Source organism: Melopsittacus undulatus, chromosome 6, assembly GCF_012275295.1.
Source record: "Melopsittacus undulatus isolate bMelUnd1 chromosome 6, bMelUnd1.mat.Z, whole genome shotgun sequence".
Classification (NCBI taxonomy): Eukaryota; Metazoa; Chordata; class Aves; order Psittaciformes; family Psittaculidae; genus Melopsittacus; species Melopsittacus undulatus.
In genome coordinates this window covers 50,588,041-50,607,728 of record NC_047532.1, presented here as the reverse complement: position 1 = coordinate 50,607,728, position 19,688 = coordinate 50,588,041, and the positions used below count along the sequence as shown (strand labels likewise).

Here is a 19,688-nt window from a genome sequence, read left to right as displayed (position 1 = left end):
ACCCAAGGGAAGCATGATGCAATGCACCAATTTAGTAACATCATGCTCATATCCACATTGACACCTGACAACATGCTGGATTCTTACCAGTTCACAGAAGTCCTGCTTCTGAAGGCTACACCAAGCTTCTCACCAACATCGCTGGGATGGCCATTGTGCTCCAAAGCAGGTCAGACTTGCCACTCGTAAAACAACATTAGAAGAGGAAGCAAGAGGGCTTGTCAGAAAGGAATGACCCAGGCTGTGTATGGCAGCCCGAAGCAGATCTGCTCCCTGCGAGGATGCTGGAGAGGGACTCTTCATTAGGGACTGTAGTGATAGGAGAAGGGATAGTGGGTTAAACCTTACACAGGGGAAGTTTAGATTGGATATAAGGAGGAAGTTCTTTACTGTAAGGGTGGTGAGGCCCTGGAATGGGTTGCCCAAGGAAGTTGTGAATGCTCCATCCCTGGCGGTGTTCAAGGCCAGGCTGGACCGAGCTTTGGGTGACATGGTTTAGTGTGAGGTGTCCCTGCCCATGGCAGAGGGGTTGGAACCACATGATCTTAAGGTCCTTTCCAAACCTAACTATTCTATGATTCATACTCACCATGGTGCATGGGCACCTGCTCCAGCCTGGACAGCAGAAGGAATACGGCTTCCAGGTGGTAGCTGTGGAGCAGGCACATTTATACAGCCAGTGGCTCCATGGTAGAGTGACACCGATGCAAAACTCTTGAGCTGGCCTTCCCTGCCAGGGCTACTCCCACCCAATGAAGAATACACACAGCTGCTCATCTTGCACCAGGTTCTATGTATTATCAGACCGGCTGACACGTAATTAACACGTCTTCTTTAGCAAAAAGCACAACACTGATCACTAATTGTTAAAAACATAAAAAAACCAAACACCACCACCATCACCACCAAAAACCAGACAGCTTTCTTTTGAGATGCAATGAGGGAGCAGAGGCTACAGAGGAGCGCTGCTCCAGAGCACTCAACGTTTCTGGAAATCATCTTGATTGTGACAGGGATCAGTTTCAAAACCAAATAACCCAAATGCTTGCCTGCAGCTTCTCTCAGTGAACAGGGCTATAAAAGCCTGCAAACCTACAAGAAGTTATAGTTACACAGCAGCCCAGTTACAGCTACCCAGAAAGGTGTTAACACTTGTACACCTGTATATATTAATCTTTATAAATAGTGTTCTGCATGAAGAACTATAGAAAGAAGTCATTCAAGGCTGGGGATTTTTACAAAAGCTTGTGAGGGCTTTTGTTCACATCTCTAACTTTTTTCTGCCACTCTGGAATGCTTGTTCTTTTTCCTCCTTCATCTCCCACCCAGTCGTAAGTGGCTCGGTTAGTCGGCAGGTCCAACCTCTGTGCTTTGCCATTCAAATCAGTGGGAAGAAGGCCACATGAAGAGCTGCTCTACAACTTTCAAGAGTGAAAAGCTGAAGTGTGAGGCAGGTTCAGCTGTCAACAGAGTCTCAGGGGAAGCAGGCAGTCATAGTTCATCCCTGGAGGATGGCGCATTGAGAGGTGACTGGGAAGGCAGAGCATCCTTGCTCTGGGCATCACTGTGGATCTTGCCCTGCTGACGGGCTTTCCAGGAGTGTGTTCTGTCCCAGTCCGTTGACACAGTCTCATTGTCCCAGATTGTAGAGGTCTCTGTGTCACTGAGGTAGCCTGGCTGCCCAGTGTAGTGCGTAGGGTAAACAAGAAGGGGTTCTGCTGAAAAAGCTTTCAAGTCTCTGGACTCATAGTACTCCATGTACTTCGCTCTAAAGAGGAGAGAAAAATCACCCCACTAACAGAGTGAACATTCACCAGTGCCACTGCTTATAACAGAGATGCAGGCCAACCCACCAAACAAACAGATCCCAGGGAGTGGAGGTAGTTGCTGGGTGGCGTTCTAGTAGAGAGTTCTGACTCTACAGATAGAACCTCCTGTCTTACAACCACACACAACATATACACCCAACACCTTCATTACCAGAGATAGCCAAGTGTCTCAGGACCTGTCCTTACTCAGTTCAGGGCCTGTAGACAATAACCCCTCTGCAGCAGGTCTGTCACCTCCTTTGACGTGTGTCAGGAGCTCTGCTCTAGAGAGCTAAAAAGCCTGAGTAGCCCTGTCTCCCACCAACCAGGTTACAGAAGTGAGACACCCCAACATGATCTGGCTTAAGGACATTAGCAAGATCCAGCTCATGTCAACATAAGCAACAAAGACTCACTACTTACACAGGGTGCTTGTTGTACATAACTGGCAGAAATTCATCTACAGGCAGCATCTTGCTGAAAGGCTCAGCTCCAATGAGTTTCTGAGCCCCTTGGAAAGAGATTGCATATCCCAGGGTCCAATACGAGTAATCAGCTTCCACCAAATTCATGACATTGGGAACTGCTTTCTCAGGCTCTTGCACCTGCATCCTTTTCCGGCCAATGTAGCTTGAAGGGTGAAAAAACAAGGAAACTAGAACCAAAGTGAATCTGAAGCAACTAAGACCACAAGACTATTCATGTCAACCAAGAAAGGGCAAAGGGGCAATCCAAGAAGTAATCCCTGCCCAGGCCCACAGATTTCTATCCTGCACCACTCCCAGACATCCAAGCCTTAACCCACTGGGTGGAAAAACTACGGAAGACTTCACAAGGGAGCAAAAATGACATGGTCCAGACCTCAGGACTGAACCAACACCGCTATTTCCAGCCTGCCCCAGAAGGCAGATCTGTCCTGATGGCAAGAGCCACCAGGAAGTCTCTGCCACCTTGTCCTGCACTCCAGCACTAATCTGCATCTCCACCATGACACAGCAGATGCTGCTGACCTCTCCTGTGTGCCCAACAGTTCCCAGGTGGCTGAGGGACAGTTACTTACATAAGCTCCCAGTCTAGCTGGGCTTGTTGAATGTCATCCATCAGCTTCATGAGCTTCCTCTTAAACTGGTGTTCAAAGCGCACATCATCCTCAATAACAAGTGTCTTCTCCAGTTCTCTGTTCACCACCTGAAAACAAAAGGTTCAGAAGCAATCACAGTGGCACATCCCCATCTGAAGTCGCATGCACCATCTAGAAGCCAAGGGCTGCCATCTCGTATGAGCACAGCAACCACCTCCTCAGAGGAACATGCAGTAGCCTTTGATGGCAAAGCTGCTGTTCAGAAAACACTCCTTCTTAAGAGAAAGTCTTCGTGAAGTCTGTGAAGGAGGACAATCTAGCATATACAGAGTTTGGCCCTGACAACCTGAAGAACACATGTGCAAAGACATGCTGTACGTGGGCTCCCACATTATCATCTGATTGCTGCATTGCCTGATTTCTCAGCACTCCTGCTGGCTCTAGGCTCTTTGGAGCAGTGCCCTGCCCTGCTGAGAAGTGCTGCAACTAACACCCAAGGCAGAGTGCTGTCTGCGTCTGAGTAACCACTGCCACTGCCCAGTCTTCTTTCAGTACCAAATCTTTCTCCCTGTCTCCACCACAACGTACATGAAATAATCCCTTCTGCTGATGTCGGGCTGTGTGACTGCAGCATCTATGACCAGCACAGCCCAGATCCTCCCAAGCACTGCTCTCCAGGCAACCAGGGACAGATGGAGGCTTTTATCACCCAAGCAAGATCTTTTAGCTCAGGTAACAGAGATACCTACTATTAAGCATCTTCATGACATGCCAACTCAAAAAAGCCAGTCAGCAGAGTCACTGGAGCTTGCTTCACTCCACAGGCAGAACAAGAGACAAAAAGATGAAGTTTTTGAAACACCATCTGTTCTTCAAAACCTTCTTGCCTTTCTCCTAAACAAACTTGCTTCAAGCAGGCTACTCGATGGTTTGCAAACAGTCATGAAAGTACTCTAATAAAAATCATTCATCTCTGTTGGCAAATGGAAAGCAGAGATGAGAAAGCTGAGTACTTGTCCTGGTTTGAGCAGTAGCAGTCATTTTTCTCCTTCTTGGTAGCTGGTGCAATGCTGTGTTTTGACTTTTGGGCTGGGAACAGTTGCTGATAGCAAGTATGTTTTGAGTTACTGCTCAAACGTTTGGTTTGTCCAAGGCCTTTTCTGAGCTCATGCTCTGCCAAGGAGGAGGGGAGGCCGGGAGGAAGCAGAGACAGGACACCTGACCCAGGCTAGACAAAGAGGTATTCCATACCATAGCACGTCATGCCCGGGATGTAACCGGGAGAAACCTGGAAGGGCTGGAGCTCTGGGGGGAGGGAGGAGGTATCGGTTGGTGCTCAGTCGGGCAGGGTGGGGTGAGTTATGGGTCGGTGGCTGGTGAGGTGTTGTATGCTCTTTGCTTGTTATTGGCTTTATCGTTATTATTTGTAGTAGTAGTAGCAGCAGTGATTTATGTTATACCTTAGCCATTAAACTGTGCTTATCTCAATCTGTGGGGGCTACATTCTTTGGATTCTCCTTCCTAACTCTCCGGGAGTTGGGGGAGAAAAGGGGGGAGTGAGTGAATGAGCTGTGCGGACTTGGTTTAAACCACGACAGTTCTGTATTCAAGAAAATGCCTATGCCTGATCCCCTACAAACTAAGGAAAATTGTTCCATCCTACAATATCAGAAAGAAGCATTGTACCTGATGCTCTGCCCTAGGACTGGCTGTGTGCCTTCCTCCTGCACCTACCTTCAACACCTTCCTGCAGGAACACCAAGGCACCTACAAACTCCTTACCTCCTTCCAGATGTAATAGTGACTAAGGAAGCAGCCAATCTCTCCTCTGGTTAGTGGCCTGGAAGAGTATGGGTCCCGGTATCCCGGGAGCATATCGATGCTGAGTGCTTTGAGCTGACTCGCATTAAGTGCTCTGAGGAAAGGGAAAACATCTATCACCATTTAAAAGAAAAGTTAATTCAAGTCAGACACGGACACAACACAGGAAATGCTGCTGATGTTCAAAGAAAACCTCTATCTTGAGAAATGCCTGCACTTGTTTCACTCAAAAAACCCGAGAAAATTTAACTTACTGATTTACATTTCTAAATCAAGCCGATAAATCATAGCCTGAACTCTGCTAACAGCTTCTTGTGGAGCCATCAATGTGGCAGGTGCTTGGCTCAGACTGCTTTCCTAAGAGCTCTTGATGGGCGCCAAAATCTTCAAGACCCACTAGATGGCACGTGGGTTCCTATCTCCCTGAGGCCTTTTGCAACTCCCAGACCCAAAGTTTCTGCTTTGGTTTCTCACTATATAAAGGCCTTAACATACCTTAGAGGAAACTAGGAAAGGGCTGTGCCAGGGTTAACGCTGTAACACAGCAGCTCTGCAGTGCTAGGGTCAACAGCCTTCCCAGGTGATAATTGCTCTCACTTTTACTGCTGACTCCTTTGAACTATGTGCATTACAGTTCACAGAAATCAGCATGACTTAAGCCCATTTTTGCCTTAGTCTGAACCACCCTGCCCTGGTTCTGTCATGGAAACTGACTAATTGCAAAAGAAGAAAGAAAGAGAGCAAAACTGCCCGAAACAGACCGTTAGGTAGATAAAAGCGATATTCTTCCCTCAGCCCACCCTTCCCCACCAGAAAGAAGGCCAGGGCATCCAAGGAGATGGTGTTAAGCAGTTTTGCACAACCCACTCCTTGCAAACACCAACCCCAGCCTAAACTCACTTTCCATCCACAGCCTCCACTATCTTGACTGCAATCTCCTGCTCATAGAGAGTCCGCAGCATCCGATCCCGCCTGTCTTTCCGACGCTTTAGATTGATCATGAAAATCTGGATAGAAGAGAAAGCCATCAGCCTCCCAGTTTGGGACTGAGGAAGAAAAGGGAGTCCTGATCCACTCTTCTCCAGCAGCCCCATTGGAAAAGCACATTTTTTTAAGATATTGGGGGTGTTTTCATACAGGTTACTTAGAATTTGAAAAAAAAAAAAGAGTTGGTTTTGAGTGGAAAGCTTAGAGGCTAGTTCTCGATCTTAAAACCATTTTTTACAGATGCTCACAGGGGACACTTGCTCTTTTAGGGTCAATAAAGGTGAGGGGAGACCAGTTACAGCAAATTCTGTAACTTACAAAGATATAGGATGCTTTGATTTATATTAAACACAGAGTAAAATGGTCATCTCCATCCTCAGTCCTAGAGGAACACTGACCCACATATTTCTCCACAATGCTGCCACTGCCTCTATGTAGAATTATCAGTGGGGCCACCGTTCAAGTACAAGGACACAGTAAAGAAAGGATTTTTGTCATTACTTCAGGCACTGCTACCCCTGCCAGAGCAGAAAGCCTAGCAGAGAGCCAACACTGGGGACAGAGATGTCTGGATAGGGCTCCACCTAGGCCTTGAGGAGACAGACTCTCTGGTGGAGGGCAGAGGACTTAAGCCCTCATTTGCAGGTACACTGCAGAGGGTCAGGGATATTTTTCAATCCCCAGCAAGCAAGTGCAGCCCGGTAAGGAGCAGATCAAGTTCCAGCTCAGTACAAATGCAAAAAAAATAAATCAGATAAATAAAGTGAAGCCACAAAGGACAACATGGAAAAACCTACACCAGCTGTGTCCTCAACACAGACACTCAAACACACAGAGCCAAATCAGGTTCAGACTTTACGATTCCTATAAACAGATGGAGCAGGACACAGCAGGAAAACAAAGGCTCCCCTGATCACAACTCCCTGGGTCACAGTGCCACTGCCACCCTGGGAGAAGAATACGCAGGGGCTGCTGGCTCTGTGAATAACATGGACACTGGTTAATTAAAGCACAGCAGAGCCAAATCCAGTCTGTTCTCAGTGCCTGTCCTCTTCGCAACATGAGCCAGAGTTTGGAGAGGAATTTCTGTGGCTTTTTGGGGCACCACCGGTGTCAGCAGCCGTCTATGTAGTTCACTGCTACTTAAAGCCATAGCAAAAAATTGTGGCAACCAAGAAGGGCAGGGGGAGGATCTGCACCAATAAAGAGACAGAATGCATGCTTTTCGTCACTCCTGACCATACCCAACTTGGGCTAGAATCCAGCTGGCAGCCTGCGTCCCACAGCTGCTCCAGAGCTCCAGTGTTTCTCTCAGGTGAGAGAAATCACTCCCTTCTGTCACTGGAAAGCAGGAGAATCTTCCCAAAAGACCACAGCTTGGCACAGAATGGAAGGAGTGCCAAGCTGCTCTGCACAGTCAGATGTAGAGGAAACACACAAGAGTTGGGGAAATAACCTGCACTTCAGCCCAACTTCTCCATCTCCTCCTGTCTGGATTCAAACATCCATACCTTCAAGGCAGGAAGCCCAGAGATTTGCTGGGCATGCCCCTTGCACAAAAATCTACACTTCTAAACCTGGCTCTCAGAGCAGGCACTAAGTGCCCACAGACCTGGCTGGCCTTGTGTCTCTAGAGCAAACACCAGAGGGAAAAAGCATGTCCTGAGCCCTTTCTGTTCTGATCCCCTGAGCTCAACATTTCTCCCCAAATAAAAAAAAATGTCTGTTTTCTCCTTGCAAAATATTTAAGACCAAAAGAGGAGTGATCAAGAAAGAGCTAGCTACGTGAAAAGGTAATATGCTCTGAGGGAAATGGCTAGAAGCTCAGCAGCAGGGAGAACCCAGGCCCTCTAGCTGACGAATGGGAAGACGGTAACAGTAAAGTAAGTTCCTTACTTCATCAAATCCCATCTTGTCAGGGTGCTTTGGACGAACAGAGACATACTGAGAGGGTTCAATGGGAGGACGATCGACTGAAAGAGAGGAGAGATCCCAAGCATCACCTTCACATCCATGTTGCATCAATACAAGGTATTGTCAAGTGTTTTCATCACTGGGCTGAAAGCCCCAAGGAGCTGGGATGTGAAGTCAGGCCAGGAGCAGGTACAGCAGAAACCATCCATGGTGCAAAGCAGAAGCCAGCAGCCATGTGCCAGACAGACATCATGACAAAAAAATGGGTTCTGCAGCATCTGCTCCACATTAAAGATGTATCTTTGCTTTTGATCTGGGGAAGTTGAGGGATTTTGTGAATGGGGTTGACCTGACTGTGAAGTGATTACATTCCCAGGGAGAAAATGGAAAACCGTGTATCAAAACCGCATGGGAACAACCAGATCAGGAAGCAGGCTCCAAAGGGGAAGAAAGCCAGGCTGCTGGCAAGAGAGCTCCACAAACATCAACAGGGGGTACTGGGAGTGAGGGCTGGCGTCTGGGGTGCCCATCATGGCAGAGCACAGCAACTTACTCATAGCCTCAATTAGCGTGTGCACAAAGTTCTCAGTTTCTTCTTGCAGTGTCTGCTGTGATTTCAGGGGCATGGGAAGGAACCCATAGTGCTCACGGTTGCAGATGAACATCTGTATTCCTGGGGATCATACAAAAAAGAAAATTAGAATCAGACCTTTACCAGCAGATTTCACTGCTTTGTTGCTACGTTGTCACAATTCAGCTTATGCCAGGACCTCGGTCCCAAGAAGCTCTGCTTCATAAGCAATCAATCGAAAAACACCACAGTGCCATTTTCTGGCTTATTTGGCAAGCAGCAAGTGACCTCTCCTACAAAATCAATTTTTACTTGCTCCCTATCAGCAGGTACTTTTACCCTGCAATCAGCTTTCCTCTAGGAGAGGCTGGAAACCCTCCTCTTAGAACAGATTCAGGGTCTTTTTCAGTCATTGCCTTCATGCTACAGAAACAATCATACAGCAGAGGCATAACTGCCCTTTAGCAGAAGCAGTGTCTGATACACAGACACATACAGCAGGACTCCTGCAGGTACCTGGGGAGTACCACAGGAACCCCCAGCCCCAGAACTCCACCTGCACTGCTCAGACCTGGCATCTCACCTGAAAATCCCTTCATAAACACAGAGGCAAAAAGCAGCAACAGATTTTACCATGTGCTATGGTATGGAATACTTCTTTGGTCAGTTTGGGTCAGGTGTCCTGTCTTTGCTTTCTCTTGGCTTTCTCTTTTCCCTGCCAGAGCATGAGACTCAGAAAGCCCTTGGTCAGACTAAACATTTCAGCAGTAACTAACATCAGTGTTATCAGCACTGTTCCCAGGCCGAAAGTCAAAAACACAGTGCTGCACCAGCTCCTAAGAAGGAGAAAAGATGACTGCTACTGCTGAACCCAGGACACCCCACATAATCTCATAGCTGAGTTTTAAAAAGCCTTGCTTAGTCTACCAAGACAGTGCCATTTTTTTCAGTGCTGTCAAGAACTTCAAACCAGAAGCATACCTAAAGGGAAAGTTACAGACCTCTGGTGTCTGCTGTGCTGGTCTGGAAACGGTGGGAAAGGCAGTTTTCTCAGCCCATCTCTTCTGCAGAAGCAAGTGCCAAATCCAACCAGCTGTACTTCTGCATTTTCTCTCTGTCTGAAGGACAGCCCTTCTGGCTCACCTTAACTTTGCCTCCTTCACAAACAGCACCAGTAACACCAAATGTGCATCACGTGCAGGACCCACAAGCCACTTTTCTCCACTACTTCACTTCAGTAAGTCAGAAAACCAGTCATGAAGCTCTAAACAGAAGTGCATTTCATTGGTGCCGGTGTGCTTTCATCAGTCCCTATTGCCTTATAAGGCCCCAAACTTTCACTTTTTCAACACAGCAGGGCAAAGAACAATATAGATGGCTATTACAACCATATCATTCCCAGGAGCTCCTTTCAGCTCTGACACTGCTATACACAGGTCTGCCAGCCAGGACTTCACAGGAGGCACAATACCCATCAGATACACTCTCAAAAAAAATAAATGGGACTGAACATCTTCACCAGAAGTACAGCAAGATCAGCCCTTAAAGTTTTGACAGTGATTTCTCAGAGACAGATGGAGCTCTCAGCAAACACCAACAGCCATTCCAGACAAGGAAAGAAGACACTGAGGTTGTGACTTGGCCCGAACAGACCCCTGTATTTCATATCTAACAGAAATCCTCCCATGGCCACATAGAAACCAATCATGGTATCAGCCAAAGCAGCACCCATTTTCTCTCTGCTATGGCCCAAGGGTCTCAAGGCAGCACAGCGCTCACCTGGTTCTCCCAAAGTACCGATAATACAATGGCAGTCATGCAGCCATTTTACTGCTCACACACCAGCTCTGACCCACTTTTGTCTGCAAGAGATTTCCTCTCAGCACAGCCCACAGGCTCCACATCATTCCCCTGAAAGTTGCACTTTTGAGATACTGCTTTCAAGAAAACCCAACCAACCAACCAAAAAAAAAAAATCCACAAAACCCCAAACCAAAACCCACCTACCTCAGCCGATTCCTGCTGAGCTGCCATGAGGTAAAACCTCATAAACATTGTGATGATCATCTTGGGCTTTGTTTTCCACAAAGGCTGCTACACTTAAAAGAGTCTCTGGCCTTCACCACTTCCTCATGGATTTCCTAGAAGTGGTGACTTTATATACCTTACCTTCAGTCTTCAGAATTCACACAGTATTCGCCTTTGTTCACTACTCTCTTGCTGTGACACAAATTAATGGTGGATGCCACAAATTTTGTCTCTGAAACACTGTCCCTATCTCAAGAACAGCTCCTATTTCCTTTGAAGATAGCTGTGAATCAAAAGTAAATCTCCAGTCCCTTGCTGCTGGCTATCCCTGACCATATCCAAAGGAGGAAAGAGAACAGGGTCTTAACTCACTACTGAAGTCACACAGGACTTCTGGCCTGTGAATTCAATGTAGAGGTCGGCATGCCTCTACAAGTGAATCCTCCAAAGCAAAGGCTCCAGACATACCTGCTTGGCGACTGGAGAAGGCAAAGACCATAATATCATCAAAACTCCAGGTGTAGTCCTGGTGGGGAGGGTAGAACATCAGCTTGGTGCAGGCCTCTTTCCTTAAGTCAATGAGGAATGTGGAATGAATCATTGGGACAGCAAAACAGCCTGTCCTCTTCCATTCCCGTATCAGGGGATAATCCAGGGTTCTTTTGTAATAGCCCTGAAATCACAGCAAGGGGGCAGCTTGTTACAAAAGATTTCTGTTTCATAGATGAGATCCTTAGCAAAAGCTCTCACCCTTAGCCCTCCCTCAGCAGAGACTAATCAGCTTAATTCTCAGATTTTTAAGTGTCTCCCATTTGGAAAGGGCTCAGTCAAGTATTTAGAAACAATCTCCGTCCCAAAAGTTTAAGCTTGACCTTCTCTCTCCTTTTTAATAGCTATTGGAAATCCAGGCCTTTCCATTGCAAAATTCCCTTGCAATAGTGCTTCAAACCTTGGACTATTTTTTCCTGGCTCTTCAAAAACCTTTTTTGCACATACATCTCAGGTCTGATCCTGGAAGCTTCTGAGCATCCATGACATCCTCCATATTCAACAAGCACAGAAGACATTCATTCAGTGTCTCACAGAATAGGACCTGCAAATTATTTGCTTCACTGCAGCAAAGGCATCATCTCAGTCTCCATCAGCTGTGTAAGAATTCCCACTTTCTCCATCCCAGGTTTAACACTCACACCTGAGCTCTCCCCACACACTCTGTCTCGGGAAGGCACTTCAGTCAGCACATTTCTCTGTAGCCATGATCTTTGCTAGTCTTCTAGTACTCACATTGTGTGACTCACAGCTGGTTTTGCAGGTACAGTATGTCTAAAGCTACCACATTTGGAAATAAATACACTGAATTCCTCCAGAAAGAAAAACCTAACAGACCAATTTGACATCTGGTTGGATCCAGAGCAGATTCTGGTCTTTACAGAAATAATGAGTCACTAAAGTAAGTTACTTTTACATCATATTTCCCATGAGCATCCTAACAACAGCTAAACAAATCACTGCAGAACCACTTTACCCTGGTTTTGTGTAGAAACATGGTATGATGCATTTGTTTATGTATCTGTCAGTCCTCCCCTCTGCCCTTCGGATGCTTTCTTGCCATACTGTGAGGACTAGATATCTCAAACACAGCTGGTCTGATTTTCATGAAAAGGAGTGAGTAGGCAGAGATCTTACTAACATTCCCACTGAAGGAGGGGTTAAGATGTTCAGCCTTTAACAGACATCCGAAAATGCCAACAGGTGAAAGATGCTGGAAATCAATCTTACCTCCTCCAGACACTCACTAAGGGGTCTGGGGGCTTTTCACTGCTCATAAATCCTGTGTAATCAAGAAAGACTCCAACTTGCCAGCACTGTTGCCATGCTCTCCTAAGATTAGCTTCATGACAACTAAATGTCAAGCAGTCGGGAGTTGTTTCTCAGTACCAGAGGCTGTGTTTCAGGGCATGCTCCAGCTGTTACCCCCCTCGCCAGTTCCCAGGGAGAGCAAGGCTGACAGCATGAAGCTGTGGGACTGCAAGCACAGAAACAAGAAGCAGCAACTAAGAATAAAAAGATCAAGTGGGAACTTTCATTTGAGTAGCTTTTCACCCAGAATTCAGCAAGACGCATTTGCTGCTATGTTCCACACACACACTCTCCTTTTGTCAGTTAATGCTGGTAATGAAAAGTAGGTAACACTAGGGGCCAGGGCTGAGGCTGGAGCACACAGGCAGAATCTCCTTCAGCCTGTGGAGCAATGCTGATTTATATCAGTGGAAAATCTGGCTGTCTCAGGACTTAACCTTAAAAACTTAAAGGACAATGCCTTTGCTATGAAATTTATATCTCCATTTTAAAACAAAACCTGAAATAAGTAAACACCCACCTTTCCTATATATTTACTTCCAAGAATCTGGAAAGTTCAGGGACTTTTCCTCTATTTTTAGCTAGTCTGAACTGTGGAACTCCTTGCGGTCAAATGGCATGGATACCAAAAAAGAAAACAAAGAAAAGAGAAAGTAAAAAAAAAATCACTGAGGGCTTTAAAGACAAAGACCTTCATCAAGAGCTCATGAAGGAGATTCCCAGAGAATGGAAAAATATTCTGGGGAAGTATCATTCACTTGTTTGCTATGTTCTTATACTATTCCTTAGGAATCTGCTAGGAACTGCTGCTAACAGATGGACCTTTGGTCTGACCCAGTACAACTGTTACATTTTCACCCTACATGTGGTCGTTAGTTGTGTCCTTGATAACGCTGGGAAGGAAGAACGATTTATTTTTTTTTTTAATGCCAGGTATATAGAAGAAAGGGGAAATGGAGCTTGCTTTTTCTTTCACTCCAGTGATGATGACAACAATTAGTACCTGGTTAGCTCTCTAGAGTAAAGCAAGAGGGTAGGGAACAGCAGGACAATGGAGCCTCTCTCAAGTACTCCTACTCACATGCCTCAGGGAGGGCTCAAAGATCTATGTGCAGCTCAGGCTTAAACTCGTTTGTCTAAGCAGTAGGGCAAGCTTGTCTTTACGAACAAGGAAACACAAGACTCAGGCTTGGATGTAAAAAGGAAATCCTGAAGCTTTGCAGGGCTAATGTGGGCAAAAAGGGAAAATTTTCAAGAGAACAAAAGCCTTATTGCTATTCTAGGACACATGCAGATTAGGAACCCACTTCCTCAAAGGATGCCAAAACACATGCCAGGAGCAGACTGGCCAACAGGTCAAAAAGCTGATCTCATTATTAAGGCTTAGCTGGGATAAAAAAAAAGCATTAACTACAGTCCCCATTTCAGCTTGAATGTCTTGTAAAGTCCATCTAGAGCTTAGTCAAGAACATTTCAATGGTGGAGAATGAAAAGGAGCAAAAAATTACTGGGACAATACATCTGCCCTTCTGTACCTTGGATTCTGCTGCTGAAATCTTTCTATGGACAAGGTGATTGTAATGGGCTTGGTTGGGATACAGTTAATTTTCTTCATAGCAGCCCACATAGTGCTGTGTTTTAGACTGGTAACCAAAGCAGTATTAATAACATGCTTTAGCTGCTGATGAATAGTGTTTTTACAGCACTAGGCTTTCTCTGTTTCTCATTTTCGCTCACACTTGTTCCCCATAGCAAGAGGCTGGGAGGAGACAGCTGGCACAGCTGACCCAAAGTGACCAAAGTTATTTTCTGTGCTCTGTAACATCATGTTCAGCAATAACACTGACATGAGGGGGGACAGAGAGGGGAGGGTGTTGAGGGTCCAAAGAAACTGGTGCTGGGGGAATGGCTGGGCATCTGTCCGGTGATGGTGACTGATTTTGCATCATTTGTTTATTTGGGGCTTTTCTTCCCCTGTTCACTTATTAACCTGTCCATATTTCAGCCACTGAGGGCTACTTCTGGGCTTGGTCTTGTTTTTTTCCCTTCCTGTTTTTTCCCTTCCAGTTTGCTTCCCCATCCCACCAGGTGGGAGCAAGCCACTCGGTGAGGACTTACCTACCAGCCAGGGTCAACACACCACAGTAATTTGGAACAACTCGTAAAGCAATAGCACAGTCTCATTCTGGCTCTAAAACTAATGCTAATTCTACTACACAACATTTTTGTATCTGATACTTTCTGCAGTATATGCAATGTGGAAAAGTAACATTAAATTTCTAGGCTCAGCACTTCTGTCCTTTACAGCAGTACCCTTTACACACTTCAGAGCACACACTCCCGACAAAGCAAAGGGTGCTGCTTCACTACATAAATCTTGAAAAAAATAACCTATCCATAATGGAGAGCTATAGAGAGAAAAGCAAATTCATCTTAGATTAGCATCACTATACAGGAAAATCTGGTCTAAAATTACGTACCAAGAGTTTTAAGGCCATTATACAAACATATGGAAACAGCTCCAGTTCTGGTGGGTATATGAGTATGTTTCATATAGTTAGTGGGATTGTATCACTTCCCAGAACTTTTGGCTAAGCAAGCTCTGCTTCCTCCAGATTCAGCTTTTTCATGTGAGGAATCTCAGATAAGAAAGCAAGTTTCAGCTATGTGCCTGCACACCCAATACAGAACAGGTATTCCTCTGCTGATACATACAGCTCAGTTAGAAAACAAAGAAAAAGATTCACAGACTGAAATGTCCTCTCTACTCTTATTCTCAGACTCCCTATAAATGTATAGGCCTTTCCCAAAGATACTCACCCAAGATTTGGGATGACATCAACAGGAGGCACCAGCTGAGATGACTGCATGACATCACTATCCTCACTACATGCTAACACTGCCTCTGCATGTCTCAGAGCTACAGCAGTTTCTTTCCAGAAGGACACTAAAAAGCAGATGGCAAAGCCCATAGAACAGAACCAATGCCCACTGCGTCACAGACACAAGGCAGGAGGCCTTTGAACACATAGCTTGCACAGTCACCCAGCACCGTTCGTGAGGTCACTTGCCTGCGGGGTGATGCCACACCAGAAGTTAGAGTAGAGGGAGCGAGATTCAAGCATTGGTGCCACCAACGTCTTATTTTCTGCTATCATCAGGTTCAGGGTTTGAGGGTTGGTCAGTAAATTATCTGCATCAATAAACTAATGAAGGAAGAGAAGAGAAAAGCAAGCCTGTTATTAAATTATGTGCTTCCCCTGACAGCTGCTTGGTAAGAGGTTGACAAAAAAAACCCCAGAGGCAAAAAAACCAGCCAGAGGCAAGAGGCTGGCAAATCCCCCCCAAAAAAAAACCAAAAAGCAATTGAGCTGGTGGTTTTGATACTACAGGGCACTGTTACAGGTAAGCTCATGGGTGGCTGCCGCCTACCAGAAAGCTATGAGATGAGAAAGGTTGGAATTTCCCTCTGACTCTCCAGAATGTTACTCTAGCATGGGGGAAAGGGAGCTACAGGGGGAAAAAAAGTGCTGAAAATTCAGGACAAGCTTATTCTGTAAAGAGGATCACAAAAACCTCTTAAAAACAGGCCTCATCCTTGCCTCGTTCAGGTGGCAACACCACCATTAACTGCTGCTGTAGTGACCAAAGGCATGCATCTTCCCATAACTTTTCTGCAGAACTATTTCCCTTACATTTCATCAATAAAAAGTGGAGTTTCAATCTGGGGGTCCCTTGCAGGTACCTACTTATGACCAGGATTATATCCAATCCTGACACCTTTGGAGAAAGCTTTGGGCTTACCCAGGGACTCACCTCCCAAGCTGCAAAATCCCTTTTGCTCATCAGACCAAGTAATTATACAGAGCATCTCATTGCAGAGAGCTTTATCATTAGATGGGAAGGAAAATTTTGACAGCCTCAAGTATCAAAGTGACTATCTGAAAAGCTTTTGCCTGAGGTCAGTTACTAAATCAAACCTTGTATTTACCAGGATGTAGTCTGACCACTTTTCTCGCGCAGCACGCAGGGCAGCCTGTCGGAGTTTCATCACATGAGTGAATCTGGAGCTTGGCCAATGTTTTGGCCCCATTTCTTCTGGGTAAGACCTGGCAAATTAAAAAAAGAAAAAGGGACTGCAAACCATGTCTGGGCCCTATTACACGAGTCAAAAACAAACCCCCAAAAAACAAAACCCCAAACAAACAAACAAACCAATAAAACAAACAAAAATAGTTCCCTTGCTGCCTTCTTTCCAAAAGGAAAACAGTGTTAGTCACCTCAGGCAACCCAGGAGAGGTTCTGAGACAGAATGATTCCAAGTTTCGTGCTGGCATATGTACGCAGGGCACCAGAGAACAAGCAGTGCAGCAGCATTTCCTGCAGACTAAGCAGGCGTAAGCACTATCAAAACCAGGAGTTTCTTCCGCAGTGGCAGCCCCTCACCTGGCAGAAGCAGAGGAGACCCCACCAAAATGAACTGAAGTTGATTCACCTCATCTAACCCTCTGGCAGAAAGTAATCTGTCCACTGCTAGGCTTTCAGTTTAAGAAGGTAAATGCAGCTTCCTTACGTCCAGTAGAATCAACAAGCTGAGGATGTGAAGATAAAGGCTATCTGGATTCCCTCAGGGCCTGAGCACATTAGTACTATTAGATCACAATCAATAACAGCTCTTAAATCTACAAAAACCCAACACAACAGGACCAATCATGCAAGTGAAGTTACAAACATGTCTGTTTTCAGAATCTGGTCCAAAAGCAAATGCTTTGTAACAAAGGTGGATGGAAACTTAGGGACAAATCCCTATGTGGAATAAAAATTATGGACTTTGAAACAGTGCCAGCATAAGCCAGTGAAGGAACTAAGAATTTAAAAAGTGTTACAGTACTTAAAAAAGCCAAGTTTGACAGGACTAAGAAAACTCAATTCCAATGAAAGGATTCAAAAAAGTCAATAAAACAAGCATTTCCTGTGAGTTTGTACCACACATATTCCACCACTACACCGAGGACCTTGAAAAGCAACAACAAAAACCAAACAAGCCTAAAGAAAGGATAAACTAGCATAATCTTCTCTGATAGAAGAAATAGAAGAGAAAGAAAAACCAGCAACAGCTGATCTTGAGGAAAACAAATAAATAGATAAACCAAAGCGATAAAAGTCCAATACACCTGTCATATTTCAAAGCAATGATGCTGCAATTCATGCAATACGAATTAAATCTAGTTCTCTCCTCAGAACTTGATGAATATTTAATGTGTCTCAGAACTTTCACAGACACTATGGGAATGGGCTATGATTTCTCTGCTCCTTCACAAATAAATCTGACCACTTTTATTCCCTGTAGCTTCTGATGCTATTTGTTTACCACGTAAAGACAGCAGCTGTAGATGCTAAATAACTGAACGGAAAATGCTTTCTTCCCTGAATCTCTGCATTAGTTGCTTCACTGCAGTTAGAAACCTTTCTATGGGCTCCATAAGAACACAATTTTAATGGGGTAGACCCACAAAAACACAACCAAAAAAACCCAAAAAAACCCAAACAACCCCAAACAAACCCCCACACCAAAACACCCACCACATTTTAATGCTTGGACATTTAGTACATATCCTAGTTTGAAAACAGAAAACCTAGAAAATTTGACATATACTCCAAACAGCTTTAGTCAGCCCCTCACTACAGTACTCACTGGGGGTCTTCCACTGGCCTCCATTCCACATCATGGTAGAGGTTCTGCACATTCTTCAGCCACTCTCTAAGGATTGCTGTGGTGTTATCAACATTGTGGTCAGTGGCCACCCTGGGGAAACAAGAGCACAGAGGAAGCCTATTAACCTAAGATTTAAGTCTTTTGACCTTTCCCAGCTGGTAAATGGATCAGAGGCAGAACCCATTTCTTACAAGCACATCCAGCTCCTGGCAGAACTTGAGGCAGCTCCACAGTTGTGTAAGTCCTTGCTAAGGCACATAGCAGAGCCCCACTTCCCCACAGAGACAGAGCACTCTCTTAACAGACTTGTCGGGATGCTTCTCTGCTCTTGGTCATCTCCAGCCTCACAGGAATCACAGCAGCTTTATCGTAATGCAGATACAGGACTGAACTCTGTTCAGTTCCTTCACTGGAAAAGACAAGACGCATGGCCCAAGGTAAACTAACCACAAATGTCCTATCTCTAGAAGCACCAGGATTTTGCTCTGCTTGCTGTTTCATCCTGCAAGCCCACTATTTAAGCTGCATAGCCTGTCTGAGGGCATATGTTCACTGTTGCCTCACCCTATGTCCTGGGAATCACTCATGCCAGGATGGGGGACTCTGTTAAGACACTGATAGGAACCCCCACTAGCACACTGCTAGCACAAGGAAGGAACACATCACTTGATGCTCTACAGCATGGGTAATTAGAGACAAGGCCTTGAAAGCCACTTGCCTCCAGTTTGCAACCTGCAATTAGCACAGCCCCTCACAACAGTCCTATGTATAGCCAAGCTGAGGACAGAGGTGCCAGGGAAAAGCAGGTATGCTTAACATACCAGAATCAGCATCAGACTTCCTTCCCCCCACCCTGCTATAGCCAGCAAGCAGCAAGGCTGAGGCTCAGAGAGGCAGTTGCTTTCTTACTGTTTCCTGACACAGAGGTTACAAGTTCGTGATAACACACAGAGCTTTGCAGATGTTAAAACACTGCAGCAGCACCCAGTCTCAAACAGTGGGGTGAGAGAAACCTGCCAGCTTCCCTTCTGGCCTCTGCTATGCTCCCCGAAAGCAGCATCTGAATAATGTTCTTCCCTTAGAATTGAATAACGTATCTGCACAAACTGGAACAAGAAAGCACAGATCCATGTTTCTGCAGTAATCATGTGGAAAAGCTCCCAAAAAGAGCCACAATCTCTGCCTGTGACTCTCAAGACTTTGGGGTAGAGAGTGAACAAGCCAAATCACAACCCAGCTGCTCCTTTCCTGCATGTGTTTCCCTGGGATCAGGACTACGCACATCCAACACCTGGTCACTCATGTGGTTGTGGCAGCTTCCACAGCAAATTCCCCTAGGTGAAAAGGCTGCTCATTTTTCCTGGCCGGCAGAAAAGCGCAGCCCTGAGTAGGACACAGCTTGTGCAGCTACAGCTCAGCAAACTCCACTGAGAATTTACAACCCCTTTGTATTCCTCTGGGAGTATAAATACTTTCAAAAGGCCCCATGGAGAGATAGCAAAGATGGTGTGAAACATGTCCCTAAATAGAGGGTGCTGGAAGGACATGCTAGGCCCCCATCAACTGCTATAAATTGCCTATTTTGACCCCCAGCTCCCGAGACCCCAAAACACTTCCCATAGCATCTTCCACCCTACTGTAGTTAGGGGAGAGTACACAAAAGGGAGAGAGGGAGCACATCCCAAACTCTTGAGCTACTCTGTGCTGTTCCAGGATAACACCTCTACCCCAAGTCATCATATGATCTTCCAGATGAGAATCAGGGCATGAACCATTTCTAGTTCATGCATCTGGAAGACATAATTCCCATGAGGTTTAGCCTGCTTTAAATTAAAAATAATAACAAAATATTTTTAAAAAATCAATAAATTAATTTCAAGTTTATAAATAAACAGAAGAACA

General features: G+C 45.5%; 1 protein-coding gene across 3 annotated transcripts in view; it reads right to left on the bottom strand.

Moving 5' to 3' along the window:
- Positions 1 to 773: 773 nt before the first annotated feature.
- Positions 774 to 19,688, bottom strand: part of COLGALT2 (collagen beta(1-O)galactosyltransferase 2) — a 54,122-nt gene continuing 35,207 nt past the window's right edge. For 2 of the 3 annotated variants that reach the window (XM_005146510.3, XM_031046757.2), the window contains 11 exons: positions 17,766 to 17,876; positions 16,062 to 16,179; positions 15,142 to 15,276; positions 10,679 to 10,883; positions 8,165 to 8,284; positions 7,594 to 7,670; positions 5,611 to 5,717; positions 4,672 to 4,804; positions 2,869 to 2,996; positions 2,232 to 2,438; positions 774 to 1,768 (listed from right to left, as the gene is read on the bottom strand). In XM_005146510.3, coding sequence (XP_005146567.2) covers positions 1,492 to 1,768; positions 2,232 to 2,438; positions 2,869 to 2,996; positions 4,672 to 4,804; positions 5,611 to 5,717; positions 7,594 to 7,670; positions 8,165 to 8,284; positions 10,679 to 10,883; positions 15,142 to 15,276; positions 16,062 to 16,179; positions 17,766 to 17,876 — 1,618 coding nt within the window. In that variant the 3' untranslated portion in view covers positions 774 to 1,491. Of the gene's footprint in view, positions 1,769 to 2,231; positions 2,439 to 2,868; positions 2,997 to 4,671; positions 4,805 to 5,610; positions 5,718 to 7,593; positions 7,671 to 8,164; positions 8,285 to 10,678; positions 10,884 to 15,141; positions 15,277 to 16,061; positions 16,180 to 17,765; positions 17,877 to 17,977; positions 18,008 to 19,688 lie in introns of those variants that run through there. The other variant, XM_031046756.2, reaches the window with a different exon arrangement.